This window comes from Leucopleurus acutus (genome assembly GCF_964270905.1).
Source record: "Leucopleurus acutus genome assembly, chromosome: 8".
NCBI lineage: Eukaryota > Metazoa > Chordata > Mammalia > Artiodactyla > Delphinidae > Leucopleurus > Leucopleurus acutus.
This window is the reverse complement of record NC_139151.1, coordinates 30,703,090-30,720,845: the sequence shown is the minus strand read 5'-3', so window position 1 is coordinate 30,720,845 and position 17,756 is coordinate 30,703,090. Positions and strand designations below refer to the sequence as shown.

General features: G+C 33.3%; 1 protein-coding gene across 1 annotated transcript in view; it reads left to right on the top strand.

The window, feature by feature from the left end:
- The window catches only part of DYNC2H1 (dynein cytoplasmic 2 heavy chain 1), a 71,036-nt gene that overhangs the window by 7,067 nt on the left and 46,213 nt on the right, over window positions 1–17,756 (top strand). The window contains exons 4-12 of the mRNA XM_082843969.1: window positions 5,743–5,861; window positions 6,859–7,003; window positions 7,756–7,988; window positions 10,320–10,454; window positions 10,560–10,673; window positions 10,791–10,902; window positions 11,239–11,363; window positions 12,376–12,551; window positions 14,883–15,078. Coding sequence (XP_082700095.1) covers window positions 5,743–5,861; window positions 6,859–7,003; window positions 7,756–7,988; window positions 10,320–10,454; window positions 10,560–10,673; window positions 10,791–10,902; window positions 11,239–11,363; window positions 12,376–12,551; window positions 14,883–15,078 — 1,355 coding nt within the window. The remainder of the gene's footprint in view (window positions 1–5,742; window positions 5,862–6,858; window positions 7,004–7,755; window positions 7,989–10,319; window positions 10,455–10,559; window positions 10,674–10,790; window positions 10,903–11,238; window positions 11,364–12,375; window positions 12,552–14,882; window positions 15,079–17,756) is intronic.

Genomic DNA, 17,756 nt, shown 5'->3' with positions numbered 1-17,756 from the left:
ACATACAGCAGTGCTAATTATATTTATCATGTTGTATATTACATCCCTACTACTTATTTATCTTTTGGAAGTTGTACCTTTTGACCACCTCATACAATTCCCCTTCCTCCCATCCCCCACCTCTGGTAACTACAAGTCTGATTTATTTTTGTTTGTTTGTTTGTTTGTTTTTGATGTATAATTGACCTACAACAGTATGTTAGTTCCTGTTACACAACATAGTGATTTGGTATTTCTGTACATTTCAAAATGATCACCATGATGAGTCTAGTTACAGTGTGTCACCATAGAAAGATACTGCATAGTTCTTGACTGTATTCCCCACAGTATACATTTGATACCAGTGACTCCTTTATTTTGTAACTGGCAGTTACAAAATAAATCTTAATCTCCCTCACCCATTTCTTTCCTCCCCCACCCCCCTTCCCTCTGGTAAGGGGGGTTCTCTATATCTGTAATTCTGCTTTTTTTTTTTTTTTCAAATATTTCTCCTGCACAGTGGGCACAGCAGCTGTTGCTTGGACTTCTTCAGGAACTTGTAGTGGAAGCTGGGCATGGTGGCTGGGCACTGGTGAGCACATGGTGGCCCTACAGCTTGTGCCTCACTCCAACCACAAGCTGGGTTTGGCTCCTGGTGGTGCCAAATCTCTATAACTCTGCTTTTGTTTTATTTGTTCATTTGTTTTGTTTCTTAGATTCCACATATAAGTGAGATTATACAGCATTTGTCTTTCTCAGCCTGACTTATTTAACTTAGCATAATGTCATCTAGGTCCATCCATGTTGTCACAAATGGCAAGATTTCATTCTTTTTTACGGCTGAGTAATATTCCATTATATATATATATATATATATATATATATGTACACACCACACACACACACACACACACACACACACACATACATATGTATATATATATATATACACCCCACATCTTCTTTATCTGTTCATCTGTTGATGGGCACTTAGGTTTCTTCCATATCTTGGCTACTGTAAATAATGCTGCTATGAACATAGAAGAGCATATATCTTTTTTAATTAGTGTTTTTGTTTTTTTAAGATAAATGCCCAGAAGTGTAATTGCTGGATCATATGGTAGTTCTATTTTAAATTTTTTGAGTAATCTGCCTATTGTTTTCCATAGTGGCTGCTTTACTTTACCTTCCCACCAACAGTGCATGACGGTTGCACATCCTCACCAACACTTGTTATTTGTTGCCTTTTTGATAACAGTCATTGACAGTGTGAGGTGGTATCTCATTGTGGTTGATTTGTATTTTGCTGATGATTAGTGATGTTGAGCATTTTTCATGTGCCTGTTGACCATCTGTATGTGTCCTTTGGAGAAATGTTTATTCAGATCCTCTGCCTATTTTTTAATTGGGTTGTTTTTTTTTTGATACAGAGTTGTATGAATTCTTTATATATTATAGATATTAACCCCTTATCTGATATATTGTTTGCAAATATCTTCTCCCATTCAGTAGGTGGCCTTTTCATTTTGTTGATAGTTTCCATAGCTGTGCAAAAGCTTTTTGATTTTATGTAGTCCCATCTGTTTATTTTTACTTTTGTTTCCCTTGCCTGAGAAGCCAGATCCAAGAAAATATTACTAAGACCAGTGTCATAGAGCGTACTCCCTATGTTTTCTTCTAGAAGTTATGGTTTCAGGTCTTACATTTAAGTCTTTAATCCATTTTGAACTTAATTTTGTGTATGATGGGAGAGAAAAGTCCAGTTTAATTCTTTTGCATGTAGGTCCAGCTTTTCCAACACCATTTACTGAAGAGGCTGTCTTTTCCCCTTTGTATATTCTTGCTTCCTTTGTCATAGATTAATTGCCATAGGTGTGAGTTCATTTCTGGGGTCACTGTTCTTTCCATTGACATATGTATCTGTATTTGTGCTAGTACCATACTGTTTTGATGACTGTAGCTTTGCAGTATAGTTTGAAATCAGGGAGCATGATAACTCCAGCTGTGTTCTTTCTCAAGATTGTTTTGGTTATTTGGGTTTTTTTTTTTATGTTTCCAGACAAACTTTAGGATCATTTTTCCTAATTCTGTGAAAAATGCCATTGGTATTTTGTTAGGGATTGCATTGAATCTATGGATTGCCTTGGATAGTATGCTCATTATAACATTATTAATTCTTCCAATCCATGAACGTGGTATATCTTTCCATTTGTTTGTGTTGTCTTCAATTTTTCCATCAGTGTTATATTTTTCTGCATACAGTCTTTTTACCTCGTCAGGTAGTTTTATTCGTAGGTATTTTATTCTTTTCGATGTGATTATAAATGGGATTGTTTTTTTAATTTCTCTTTCTGATAGTTTGTTGTTAGTGTATAGAAATACAACAGATTTCTGTGTATTAATTTTGTATCCTGAAATTTTACCAAATTCATTGATGAGCTCTAGTAGTTTTTTTGTGGCATCTTGAGGATTTTCTATGTATAGTATCATGTCACCTGCAAACAGTGACAGTTTTGCTTCTTCCTTTCCAATTTGGATTCCTTTTATTTTTTTTCTTATCTGATTGCTGTGGCTAGGACCTCTAATACTGTGTTGAATAAAAGTGGTGAGAGTGGCCATCCTTGTCTTGTTCCTGATGTTAGAGGAGCTGCTTTCAGCTTTTCACCATTGAGTATGATGTTAGCTGTGGGCTTATCATATATGTTATTATGTTGATGTATGTCCCCTCTATATCCACTTTGTTGTTGAGAGTTTTTAATCATAAATGGATGCTGACTTTTATCAAATTTTTTCTGTATCTATTGAGATGGTCATATGATTTTTATTCTTCAGTTTGTTAATGTGGTATATCACATTGATTGATTTTTGGATTTGAATCATCCTTGCATCCCTGTGATAAAACCCACTTGATTGTGGTATATGAACCTTTTAATGTATTGTTGAATTTGGTTTGCTAATATTTTGTTGAGGAATTTTGCATCTATATTCATCAGTGATATTGGCCTGTAATTTTCTTTTTTTGTGTGTGTGTGTGATATCTTTGTCTGGTTCTGATTTTAGGGAGATGCTGGCTTTGGAAAATGAGTATGGAAGCATATCTTCCTCTGCAGTTTTTGGGAATAATTTGAGTATAATAGGTGTTAACCCTTCTCTACATATTTGGTAGAATTCACCAAACCATGTGATCCGAAGCCATCTAGTTCTGGACTTCTGTTTTTTGGAGTTATTTTTTACAATTACTAGTAATGAAATGATTCAATTTCATTACTGGTAATTGGTCTACTCATATTTTCTATTTCTTCCTTGTTCAGTCTTGGGAAACTGTACATTTCTAGGGATTTTGTCCTTTTCTTATAGGTTGTTCATTTTATCGGTGTATAATTTTTCTTAATAATATCTTATGATCCTTTCTATATCTGTGGTGTCAGCTGTAACTTCTTTTTATTGATTTGGGCCCTCTCTCTTATTTTCTTGATGAGTGTGGCAAAGTTTGTCAGTGACGTTTAATTTTTTAAAGAACCAGCTCTTAGTTTCATTGATCTTTTCTATTTTTTCTTTTTTTTTAGTCTCTGTTTCATTTATTTTTGCTCTGATCTTTATGATTTATTGCTTTCTGCTAACTTTTGGTTTTGCTTGTTCTTCTTTTTTCTAGTTCCTTTAGGTGTAAGTTTAAGTTGTTTATTTGAGATTTTTCTTATTTCATGAAGTAGGCTTGTATTGCTATAAACTTGCCTCTTAGAACTGCTTTTGCTGCATCATGTAGATTTTAGATTGTTGTGTTTTTATTTTCATTTTTCTTCAGGTATTTTTTGATTTTTCCTCTGTGATCCATTGATTGTAGCATGTTATTTAGTCTCTACATATTTGTGTGTTTTTTGCAGTTTTTTCCTTCTAGTTGATTTCCAGTCTTAGAGCATTGTGGTCAGAAAAGATGCTTGATATGATTTCACTTTTCTTTAAATTTGCTGCATCTTATTTTTGTGGCCTAGCATGTGATCTGTCCTGGAGATGTGCATTTGAAATAAATGTATATTCTGCATTTGAAATAAATGTATATTCTGCTGCTTGTGGATGGAATGTTCTATATATATATATATATATAAAGTTTATTTCATCTAATGTGTTGTTTAAGGCCATTGTTTCCTTATTGATTTTCTGTCTGGATGATCTGTCCTTTGATGTAAGTGGGATGTTAAAGTTCCCTACTATGAACTTATTACTGTCAGTTTCTCCCTTTATGTCTATTAATATTTGCCTTATGTATTAGGTGCTCCTATGTTTGGTGGATATATACTTACATTGTGTTATATCTTCTTAGATTGATCCCTTGATCAGTATGTAATATCCTTCTTTATCATTTGTGAAAGTCTTTTTTTTTTTTGACTGTAATTAGGCAAATTTACTTTATTCCAACTCAGATTTTCTTATAGAGATAATTTTCCACATAAATAAGAGTTAAAATCAGTGTTTTAATATTTTTTTAAAATAAAAAGTTAAAAGGGGGCTTCCCTGGTGGTGCAGTGGTTGAGAGTCCGCCTGCCAATGCAGGAGACATGGCTTTGTGCCCTGGTCTGGGAGGATCCCACATGCTGCAGAGCGGCTGGGCCTGTGAGCCATGGCCACTGAGCCTGCGTGTCCAGAGCCTGTGCTCTGCAACGGTAGAGGCCACAACAGTGAGAGGCCGCGTACCGCAAAAAAACCCAAAAAAGTTAAAAGACATCAAGTATTCCTTTTGCAGTGTTTTTATTTGTCCTTGTAGGGACGCTTTTTAGTAATTAATTGGACTATAAGAAAAGCCATACAGAAAGTTTGTACCACAACATCATGTGTGATAGTCTTTAAAGTCTTTTTTTATCTGATGTAAGTGTTGCTTTTTGATTGCCATTTGCATGGAATAGGTTTTCCCATCCCCTTTCAATCTGAGTGTGGCTTTAGATCTGAAGCAGGTCTCTAGCAGGCAACATATATATGGGTTTTGTTTTTGTATCCATTCAGCCAATTTAAAGTAATTATTGATAAGTGTGTACTGATTGCCATTTTGTTAATTGTTTTGGGGTTGTTTTTGTAGTTTGTTTTTGTTCATAGAAATTGTAAAAATTATTTTCTGTGCATCCTTAAGAATACAGAAATGTGCAAAATCAGCAAATGAAACCAGTGACTTGCTGGCTTTTCATTTTCATATGATTCTGTTCTTTTTTTTTCTTCCTTCCTTCCTTCCTTTCTTTCTTTCTTCTTCTAGTTTTATTGAGATAATTGACATACAGCCCTGTGTAAGTTTAAAGTGTACAGTATAATGATTTGACTCATATACATCATGAAATGATATTCACAGTAAGTTTAGTGAACATCTATTATGTCATATAGATACAAAATTAAAGAAATAGAAACAAAAATTTTTTCTTTATGAGGAGAAATCTCAGCATTTATTCTCTTAAGAACTTTCATATATAACATAAAGCAGTATTAATTATATTTATCATGTTGTACATTATATCTTTAGTACTCATTTATCTTATAACTAGTAGTTTGTTCCTTTTGAGCACCTTCATCCAATTCCCCCTCTCCCCACCCCCACCTCTGTTAACCAGCAATCTGATCTCTTTTTCTATGAGTTTATTTGTTTGTGAGATTTTGAAGTGTAATTGACTTACAAAACTATGTTAGTTCCTGGTGCACAATATAGTGTTTCAATATTTCTTTACATTTCAAAATGATCAGCATGATAACAGTTGATATTTCTAATTTTTCCTTCTCACTTTTCAGGTATTCTTACACCAAGTGATGAGTTCCAGTTTTGGATAGAACAAGCTCATCGTGGAAGTAAACAGATTAGTAAAGAAAGAGCCAGTTATTTTAAAGAATTATTTGAAACAGTTGCAAGAGTACGTGATTCATACATAGTTATATATCAGGTTTTGATAGAAGTACCTTAGCATTCAATTTTTACTAGATTTATCTCTGTTTTAAAATCATTACTTGATGGTTCTGGACAAAATATATTCTTCAGATGTAGCAGGGTTTACTTAAGATATGTATTTAAACTGAGTGCAACTTAGAAGTCCAAACTTTTAAAAAAGTTAAATTCTAATCTCTAGAAAATATTTTTCTCAAAAACATAATTACTTTCCTGCAGGTAGATAGGAAAAAAACAGAAACCTACTACTAACAGAGGTTTATCCTGTGGAGGTAATATGTCCTTTGGAAAAATTGTTTACTTTATTCAAATTAGCATTTTGGAGGAATCTGAAATATAAAAAGTCTTAGTTTGATACTTATTAGATTGATTATTCCTTGGTGTATCTATGGAGAGTTTAAATAAGTGACCATTTTGAGTGTTTTTTACAAAATCTATTCTTTTCAAAATAAATATTTAGTAATTTTTTATTCATTCCCAATATTATTTCTATTTCATTAATATCATTTGAATGAAGTGTTTGAAATGGTTTAAAACTTTTTTCCTAGCAGTGATATACCATGTACTATGTTTGTATTATTGGTAACATTGTGCAACCCAGGAAATGAATCAATAAAGATATGTGAGGTGAAATGGGTAGTGTACATATGGTGTTAAGGCCATTTCTATTAGGTAAATAAAAGAAATGTCCCAAATTTAAAAGAAATTAGGCCAAGGGTAAAAATAAATTTATAGAGTTTATGTAATTCTTATTTTTCCTTCTGGCTTTCATGAAATTTATGTTTGTGAAGGAACTTACAGGGTATTTGCTTAAAGAAGTAATATATCATATGATAGAAGAAGAGGAGAAAATAATATGGCAGATATTAGAGATGTAGCGTTTGAAAAAGTCTGAGAACATTTTGACTATATTGCCCAAGGTACAAATATGATTATGTTTAAAAATGAATGCATTTTGGTTTTAGGAGTTTTATAACTTGGATGGTCTGTCCTTACTGGAAGTGGTTGACTTGGTGGAGACAACTCGGGATGTTGTAGATGATGTGTGGAGACAGACAGAACATGATCATTATCCTGAGTCACGAATGTTACATCTCTTAGATATTATAGGTACTAGTAAAGAAATAAACTTTTGCAATTTTGGAAGCCTGACTTATTTTGTTTTCTGTTTTTTCCTAAAATGTTCCTGAATACAGTAATTGTTGCTTAAAGTAACTCTTAGAGCAAATCATATAGGATTATTTAAGTCGATATTTGTACATAGTTGGTTAATTTAAATCATAGTGTCAGATTCTTTGACTATAATATAACTAAATTAACATAGATTTTTCGTCCCTATCTATGTATTAATTTAGACTTTACTTTGTAATGAACTGGAAAGTTTAATATACATTGGGTTATCTGTTGACATTAAAAATACGTATACTTTTTGACCCAGAATATACCTTTCTCATTGTTATCCTAAGAAAATGTTAGACAAGTACATAAATGTGTATGTAAAAGGATATTTATTACAGCATTGTTTGTAAAATGAGACTAGGAATAAATAGCAATTGAGAATTGGTTATGTAATGCTACATACTGTGGGCTCTGCAGCCTTTAAAAAAAATGTGTATATATTTCTATACTTCAAAGAAATGTGTGATATATTGAAAGATGCAGAAATACAAATATGTGTGTGTATGTGTGTTTTTAAAAAATATTTGTTATTAACAGTGCCCGTCTAAAGATGTGGATGTGGTATTTCATAGATCCTTGGTTTGCTAATTTGTGTATTATTTTAATTTTGTAAAAAGCATATGTTTCATAATTATTTGGTAAAAAGATATGTTCATTAAAAAGTTTGTTTTACGTGTTATTAGGTGGCTCCTTTGGAAGATTTGTTCAGAAAAAGTTGGGAACTTTGAACCTATGGGAAGATCCTTATTATCTTGTGAAGGAAAATATGAAAGCTGGGATTTCAATTTGTGAACAGTGGGTTATTGCCTGTAGTCATCTAACAGGTCAGGTGTGGCAGCGCTATGTACCTCATCTGTGGAAAAATGAAAAATATTTTCCTGAAACACTTGACAAACTTGGCAAACGCCTTGAAGAGGTATATTTGATTATTTGGATCTTTGTTTTAAGTGTGAAGTAGGTCCTCACTTGTTTGAGAATGTGTTTTATAATTAATAAGACCTACACATCTGATAGAACTTGTTTAAACTTTTGGGAGAGAATAAGAGGTAAAGTTCATATGAGATGACTTATGAGGTTGTGTGGTACAGTACCAGGTGCCCAGTGGGTACTAAGTGCTGGTTTCCACTTCCTTTCTTTTTTTTTGGTTTGTGGCTATTCAGTTTGTAAGTTGTGAACTTTTATTTTGTTCTTCTTTGTTGTAAAAAGACAGTCAACCCACTTGTCTAGGTATGGAAGCTCTCAGACTTTCTCTTGGCTATTGAAATTTTTACAAGCGGAGACAGCTTTTCAGGGAGTACTCAGTGGAAATATTTGAAACAGCTGTTTAATTTATATAAGTTATGAGTTTCAGTATAGAACTTAGATGTTTAGCTTGAAGGGGCAGGCAAAATGAGAATATGTGAAGATTGCAGAGTGACTTTTTCCCTTTGGGCTTAAGGGAACCATTTTTCTTGGGGATTTTTTGTTGTTGTATTTTTTTTTTTTTTTTTTTTGGCCATGCTGTCCAGTTTGGGGTATCTTAGTTCCCAGACTAGGGACTGAACCTAGGCCCAGGCAGTGAAACCACTGGACCAACAGGGAATTCCTGTTGTTGTGTTTTTAAACCTTTTCATTATGAGAAATTCCAAACATACACAAAAGTAACATAGTATAGTGGATGTCAGTGTATCCATCACTCAGTTTCAGCAGCCACTGACAATGTTCAGTTCCTGTTCCATCTTTGTCTCCCCTGCTTTCCGTTTTTTTGCTGGAGTATTTTTAAAGCCAATCCAAGAAATCTTATACTTTTACCCTTAAAACACAATCATAATACCAATATCACCCCCAACAAAATGACAATAATTTCTTAATATCATTATGTATCTAATCAATATTCAAGTTTCCTGATTGTCTCAGAAATTTTTTTAGTTACTAAATGTTGGTTTACTTGAACCAGGTTGCTTCACAGGCAGTACTATATAGTTCTTATACATTAGAGGAGGCAGGTAATGTCTGGTTTTCCCACTTTCATGAGTTAAGTTTGATCTGTGGGTTCATGTATGATTAGCCTGATCCATCTGTTATAACGTTCTTCATCAGCTTTTTCTGAATGATTTATCATGAGGAGTTGGAAAATGATGATTTTCTAATTCTGTTGTTCTTTCTGCATTTATTAAGTGATGTTGGAAGAACTTGTCTTCATCAGTTTTTTAGCGACCCTGAAACATAGTTTGTATAGGAATGGTAGTATAGACAATTAGTTTTTATTTATCATTTTAGTACAATGAACAATAAGTTAGTATCAGTAAGTTCCATAGGCAATCAATGAAATGCTTTTTTAATAGTATCATTATGAACCTATGATTTTTTATATTTTATGAGTTTCAACCCAATGTAGTTTTTATCATAGTTATTATTACTATATTCAAATTGTCCCATCGTTGGACAGTGAGTACCCCTTTACACTGGCTCTGTGTCATTTTTGACATGCATCCAGTATTTCTTTGATAACTTCCTTACATTCTGGCCCCTCAAAATGTACTGGCCCATCTACATTTTCTGTTTCATACCTGGTTAGTCATTTCTCCAAAGGTCCTTGTCCTTATCAGTGGAAAATGGTATTTAGCAACAACAATCTGGTTGAGGAAGTGGTAAATGTTATTTAATTATCAATGCTTTTAGGCTGTCTCAGTAGACAGCATTGTTAAATTGGTACTTTTGTTTTTATCAAGAGAAAAATAAATCATAAGTTTGTTCTGATATTTTCAACTCAAATGGAAGATTATAGCATTTTTACTTAGCCTTTTTGATTACCTTTTGATGGTTGGTAGAAATTTTAAATACAAAATGAAATAAATTGTTTTCCAGCTGTTAATAGATTATACATAATGGAGTTGTTAACATTGTTTCATTATTAGAAGTGCAATTTAAGGCAGAATAATGGAAATCAGAAATTTTTACTATAGTAAGGAGAAACTCTAAAACTTTACCTAAATGAGCTTTAAACATAGTTTAAAAATACTTAGATTTTATATATGTTAACTAGATTTGAGCACACTGATTGATAATAGTGTGATGATACAGTATGTCTTTGAGTATCACTTTGATTATTGATGAGTAGTAATTACCAAGATTACAGTTCAGATTTGTTGTTCATTTCAGAGAATCTAGGTTAAAGAAATTCTTGCCCAATATCTTTAGATTTTAGACTATTTGTGCTGATGTATTGATTTAAATAAATTTGTTGTTTTAATATTTTATGTTTTAGGTCTTGGCTCTTAGAACAATTCGTGAGAAACTTCTCTATTTTTCACCTGCCAGTGATGAGAAAATCATATGCTTGGCTCGAGTATTTGAACCTTTTACTGGCCTGAATCCTGTGCAATATAATCCATATACTGAGGTTGAATATATATGTGTTTGTCTATATAATTTCCTGTTTGTGTTGTTCTTTTTAAAGGCCGATTTTAAAAATATTAAAGTCTAACAATATTGTTAATTTGTTTAGCCTTTATGGAAAGCTGCAGTGTCTCAATATGAAAAAATTATTGCGCCTGTGGAACAAAAAATAGCAGGAAAATTAAAAAATTATATTTCAGAAATTCAGGATAGTCCACAGCAGGTAAAATATTGAAATATTTAACTTCTAATATTTCCCTTAAGCTATTTGAGGAGATACTCATGTTTTTACCTAGTCGATTCACTTGGGATGAACATATACTTATTCGTTTCATATTAGCTTCTTCAAGCATTTCTGAAATATAAAGAGTTGGTGAAGCGTCCAACCATAAGCAAAGAATTGATGCTAGAAAGAGAAACTTTATTGGCGAGACTTATGGACTCAGTTAAAGGTAAAAGTGTATCAGAGATTATAGTGTTTGCTTGAAAAAATATTTTTGTAGATTGCTTTTTCCTTTGTTTTATACCACTTAGGTTTAAGATATTATATTTTATGACATCTGTATGTTGAAGGTTAATTTACTATTTCTGTAATAAATGACAGGTTTCTTGAATTAACTGGTTATTTTCTTTCTCTCACTTGATGTGTGGTGAGGTCCCTGAGGGTAAAGGACCAACTGTTACTATTTTTCTATTCACAATATTTGACATAGTGTTTGGTACATGGAAGGCATTTAGGAAATCTTTGCTGAATGTGTGTAATCATTTATTTGATTTAAATTTTATAGACTTTCGATTAGATTTTGAAAACCGATGCCGTGGAATTCCTGGTGATGCATCTGGACCACTTTCTGGCAAAAACCTTTCAGAAGTTGTCAATAATATAGTTTGGGTTCGTCAGTTGGAAATGAAGGTATTAGTTTTAATAAATGTTGAAGAATACTAATTGTAAAATGTGCTAAATTAATGTAGAAGATACTCTAGAACTGTAGTGAAAACATTAAGAAGACATTCTCTGTTTTCCTTGCATTTTCATCTAATTTTCATGTGAAAATGTAGAACTCTGAAAAAGTGAAAAATATATAAATTTCAAAGGATTTTTTAATTCTTTGAAGTGTATCTGTAGAATTTTGGTACGTACAAAGTCTATCTGCAGGTATGTTTATGTAAATACATCATCCTACGTTGAAAGGAAGTTAACAGAATGGTGAAAGGTAATTATGGTATTGCCTAAGGTTGTGGCAGCAATTTATAGAATTAAAGGACTATTATTTTAATATTATCAAAGTTGATCTAAGAATCTTATGTGCTTACTAATTAGTATGTGGTACACTATCTTGCATTCGACTCTTGTAATAAATATTAATTGGTTTTAATGTATGATTAAGAGCAAGCAAATATAGAGTGTTATAAAGGCTAGCATGTTTGAGAGTTCTATTTATTCAAGTTTATATTTTGATTTTTTTCTGTAATATTCTGCCTAACTTTGTTAGTCAGCTTTCCAAGTTGCGACAATCTTCTTCGTATACTTGTGGAGGAAAGGCATTTCTCTTTAATTGGCATCCAAATTGGCCTAATTATTGTTTGAGCTGTTAACCACAGCATTTAATAAAGGGCTCAAATTATTGCATAACATATTTAGGAGTATTGCTGAATTCTTGGAGTTTCACCTGAATTTCCCTTATTGTACCCTTCAAATTATGCCTTGTATGTGTTATCTTCTGTGTTTTGCTATTCTGAGGTTGTATAATTCAGAAGTAAAGCAGGGGTTGATATTCTTAAATTCACTGGCAAATCTTCTATTTTACTGTTTACAGATGAATGGGAAAATAATTTCTGAATCACAGAACAGAGAAGAGAGCTGATTTTATGCTAATTTTGTTAGAATTTAAATAATAAATATTCTTGTAATTTGGCTTTTTAAGGCAGATGATACTATCAAGATTGCAGAGGCTCTTTTATCTGACTTGTCAGGATTTCGATCTTTCCATCGAAGTGCTGAAGATCTCTTAGACCAGTTTAAACTATATGAACAAGAACAATTTGATGATTGGTCCAGGGATATTCAATCTGGCTTGTCTGATTCCACATCCGGTTTGTGGTAAGTATAAGTATACTAAACAGTAAAATCTACACAAGAATCTTTTTTCTTGTGTTATTAATCCAAATGACAAGGTGTAATTAATCATCTCTACTCCTCTCTCCTTTCTCCAAACTTGCTGATGCTTTTAGAATTTTTTTTTTTGTTTAGTTTTTTTTTTTTTTTTTGAGGTACGCGGGCCTTTCACCATTGTGGCCTCTCCCACTGCGGAGCACAGGCCGCGGACGCGCAGGCTCAGCGGCCATGGCCCATGGGCCCAGCTGCCCCACGGCATGTGGGATCCTCCCGGACCGGGGCACGAACCCACGTCCCCTGCATCGGCAGGTGGACTCTCAACCACTGCGCCACCTGGGAAGCCCTTGTTTAGGTTTTTGTTTTTGCGGTATGCAGGCCTCTCACTGTTGTGGCTTCTGCATTGGCAGGTGGACTCTCAACCACTGTGCCACCAGGGAAGCCAGTTTAGGTTTTGATGATCAACTTTTAAGTCATTAAGGTTGGAAACTTTGACTGCCTTCCTTTGGCTTCTCATATCTATTCCCCAGAACTGCAGATTCTTATTTTGGAATTAGGCTTTCATGCTCCCATGTTTTTTTGTTACTGGTATACATATGTTTTCCTACCTTTTTACATTAATATTATATACCCCCCGTACATATTGTAAACTAAAATTTTGTTATTTTTAAGCTCCTTGAGATGAAGAATATTTCTTCATGTTGTCCAACATAATAAGGATTTGGTAAATATTTATTAAGCTATATTGAATGTAATTTAATAGGTTAACCTAATTATTCCAATGGGTATTTAAAATGGATGGCCTAGAAAAACCATTGTTTATTTATTTGACCTGTTGCTGCAGGTCAACTTTCCCCATTATATTATTGTCTGTAGTTTTAGAAACTTGCCATGTTTTAGTTTTTAGAAACTTGTTACTTTTTAAAAGTAACTTTGGCCATAATATGAAATTCTGTTTGTTTTCCCTATACTGCTGCAATGAATAATTAGGCCAAAAGTGGTAGCTTCCTAAACTGAATGAATAATTTTTTTTCTTTTATCTTGCATTTTGGTTTTGGAAGAAGAATGAAAGAACCAAAGGTGATAAGGCATAATGATTATAACTTTATGTCATTTAACTCTTTCCCTTTCTACCCTGAACCTAAAATACTAGAGATGATCCACCGCCCCCCCCGCCCCCCCCGCAAAAAAGTAAAGAGTTCTATAGTCAATTAATTTTGGAGAATTGGCACGTTTATCACTACGGCTCTGGTGGAGATCCACTGTGTAAGACAGAGTACCGAAAGGACTGAGATCTGCAGTCAAAAAAGCTGTTTAACTTTATTCAACCTATTTTTTTCTCATTTGGTGATGAAACTTCTGACTCTCACTTTTTTTGGGGTAAAACCCATCATTGTTGCATAGAATCAAGAGTGTTTTGGAACACATTTCAGGATATGCTGGTATGTAGAAACTAATTGTGAATATTGGTTTCAAATAAAGGCAAAAAGTGTCACTGTTACAATTTTGTGATAGGCTTTATGTTCTTATAGGACAGTTTGGGCTAAATTATTATTTTAAGACATTTTAAAGTATCTGCTTTTTATTATGCTTTGTTTTATGCATTATTAAGTAGGCTGAATAGATTTGTTCTTTGCTTTTCAGTAACTTACTTTCTAAAACCTGCAAGTTCTCCTAATTGTGAAAGTGATTTGAAAGAAAGCATTATATAAACATGATCTTGAAAGAAGGGTCATGAAAACATAATGCTTTTAATTTCCCACAGCATTTTCACAGTCCATGGAGACTTGAGTGCCCCAATGTAAAATTTGCTATTGTGGCTTTTAGAAGAAACACAAAGAAAAGACAGTCTTTACATAGTGAAAGGAAGAGTAGACGAATGAAACATTTGAATATCTCTACTCCTAGTATTTTGATGTTATTTATTATTGATCCTTTAATGGGAGTATTAAAGAACCAAGTAGGCTGACTAAAAATCTAAGATACCTTTTAGAAAATGAATAAAAGCCTTTTCTCTTTATGATGGATTTGATGTCTATTTTGAGTCTTAGCTGAAGGTTAAGAGATTGATTTTTCTGACTTCAAAAGCTGCTTGGTTGAAATATCGATATGATGGTATATTTTGGATATTGTAGTTTGCTATCAAGGTCTGAATTGTGAAATACTGTGTGAAAAAAATATAACTTGAAAACTATAATTAAAATCTTATTTTTACTTTCAGTTAATAGTTTTTACAACTTCTCTGTAAGTATAAAATTATGTTTTTCGTCAAAAGAGTGAGAACATGAAATTTAAAAAGTTATTTATTTTGTATTGTAGTATTGAGGCTAATAGTCACATTATGGAGTTGGATCCTAATGATGGATCATTAAAAGTGCATTATTCAGATCGGTTGGTGATTCTTCAGAGAGAAGTTCGTCAGCTTTCTGCACTTGGCTTTGTTATTCCTGCAAAAATACAGCAAGTTGCAAACATTGCACAGAAATTCTGCAAGCAAGCAATTATTCTGAAACAAGTAAGAAATGACATTTTTGAAAACATGGCTATTCTGAGTTCATTACATTAGAGTATTTTAAGGGCTTTGCTTTCTGCTTTTGATTTTGTTAGGCTACTAGAATAGCACAATTAAGTCTTGTGAAGTTACGGTTTGCTAAATGACTGCATTACAAAATTTACTTTGTAATCCCCTATATTTTTATTTTTAAAATATATTGACTTTTATTGACTTTTTTATTGACTTTTATTGACTTTTATATTGACTTTTATTGATTTGAGGGATTACTGTTACTGCTTTTCATTCTAAAGTCATTTAGAAAAATAGAATATTATTTTCTCTTTTATTCTTCTTTTATGTTACTTTGCTTTCTGCTTTTGATTTTGTTAGGCTACTAGAATAGCACAATTAAGTCTTGTGAAGTTACGGTTTGCTAAATGACTGCATTACAAAATTTACTTTGTAATCCCCTATATTTTTATTTTTAAAATATATTGACTTTTATTGACTTTTTTATTGACTTTTATTGACTTTTATATTGACTTTTATTGATTTGAGGGATTACTGTTACTGCTTTTCATTCTAAAGTCATTTAGAAAAATAGAATATTATTTTCTCTTTTATTCTTCTTTTATGTTACTAGATCTTAAAGGGCTTTCTAATTAAGGGCCTCTGTCTGCCTTCTAGGGGCATATTCTTAGAAAATTACTGAGCTGATGGACTGGTCTTTATTGTGTTCATTTCCTTGGTCTACCTGAAGCACACTGCCATCAAATCATTTACCTGTTTAAAACCATTTTTCTTTTTTTACATCTTTATTAGAGTATAATTGCTTTACAATGGTGTGTTAGTTTCTGCTTTACAACAAAGTGAATCAGTTATACATATGCTCCCATATCTCTTCCCTCTTGCATCTCCCTCCCTCCCACCCTCCCTATCCCACCCCTCTAGGTGGTCACAAAGCACAGAGATGATCTGCCTGTGCTATGCAGCTGCTTCCCACTAGCTACCTATTTTACGTTTGGTAGTGTATATATGTCCATGCCACTCTCTCATTTTGTCACAGCTTACTCTTCTCCCTCCCCATATCCTCAAGTCCATTCTCTAGTAGGTCTGTGTCTTTATTCCTGTCTTACCCCTAGATTCTTCATGACATTTTCTTTTTTCTAAAATTCCATATATATGTGTTAGCATACGGTATTTGTCTTTCTCTTTCTGACTTACTTCGCTCTGTATGACAGACTTTAGGTCCATCCACCTCTTTACAAATAGCTCAATTTCGTTTCTTTTTATGGCTGAGTAATATTCCATTGTATATATGTGCCACATCTTCTTTATCCATTCATCCGATGATGGACACTTAAGTTGTTTCCACCTCCAGGCTATTGTAAATAGAGCTACAATGAACATTTTGGTACATGACTCTTTTTGAATTATGGTTTTCTCAGGGTATATGCCCAGTAGTGGGATTGCTGGGTCATATGGTAGTTCTATTTGTAGTTTTTTAAGGAACCTCCATACTGTTCTCCATAGTGGCTGTACCAATTCACATTCCCACCAGCAGTGCAAGAGTGTTCCCTTTTCTCCACACCCTCTCCAGCATTTATTCTTTCGAGATTTTTTGATGATGGCCATTCTGACTGGTGTGAGATGATATCTCATTGTAGTTTTGATTTGCATTTCTCTAATGATTAATGATGTTGAGCATTCTTTCATGTTTGTTGGCAGTCTGTATATCTTCTTTGGAGAAATGTCTATTTAGGTCTTCAGCCCATTTTTGAATTGGGTTGTTTGTTTTTTTGTTATTGAGCTGCATGAGCTGCTTGCAAATTTTGGAGATTAATCCTTTGTCAGTTGCTTCATTTGGAAATATTTTCTCCATTCTGAGGGTTGTCTTTTGGTCTTGTTTATGGTTTCCTTTGCTGTGCAAAAGCTTTGAAGTTTCATTAGATCCCACTTGTTTATTTTTGTTTTTATTTCCATTTCTCTAGGAGATGGGTCAAAAAGGATCTTGCTGTGATTTATGTCATAGAGTGTTCTGCCTATGTTTTCCTCTAAGAGTTTGATAGTTTCTGGCCTTACATTTAGGTCTTTAATCCATTTTGAGCTTATTTTTGTGTATGGTGTTAGGGAGTGATCTAATCTCAAACTTTTACATGTACCTGTCCACTTTTCCCACCACCACTTATTCAAGAGGCTGTCCTTTCTCCACTGTACATTCCTGCCTCCTTTATCAAAGATAAGGTGACCATATGTGCGTGGGTTTATCTCTGTGCTTTCAATCCTGTTCCATTGATCTATCTTTCTGTTTCTGTGCCAGTACCATACTGCCTTGATTACTGTAGCTTTGTAGTATAGTCTGAAGTCAGGGAGCCTGATTCCTCCAGCCCCGTGTTTCGTTCTCAAGATTGCTTTGGCTATTTGGGGTCTTTTGTGTTTCCATACAAATTGTGAAATTTTTTGTTCTAGTTCTGTGAATAATACCATTGGTAATTTGATAGGGATTGCATTGAATCTGTAGATTGCTTTGGGTAGTAGAGTCATTTTCACAATGTTGATTCTTCTAATCCAAGAACATGGTATATCTCTCCATCTATTTGTATCATCTTTAATTTCTTTCATCACTGTTTTATAATTTTCTGCATATAGGTCTTTTGTCTCCGCAGGTAGGTTTATTCCTAGATATTTTATTCTTTTTG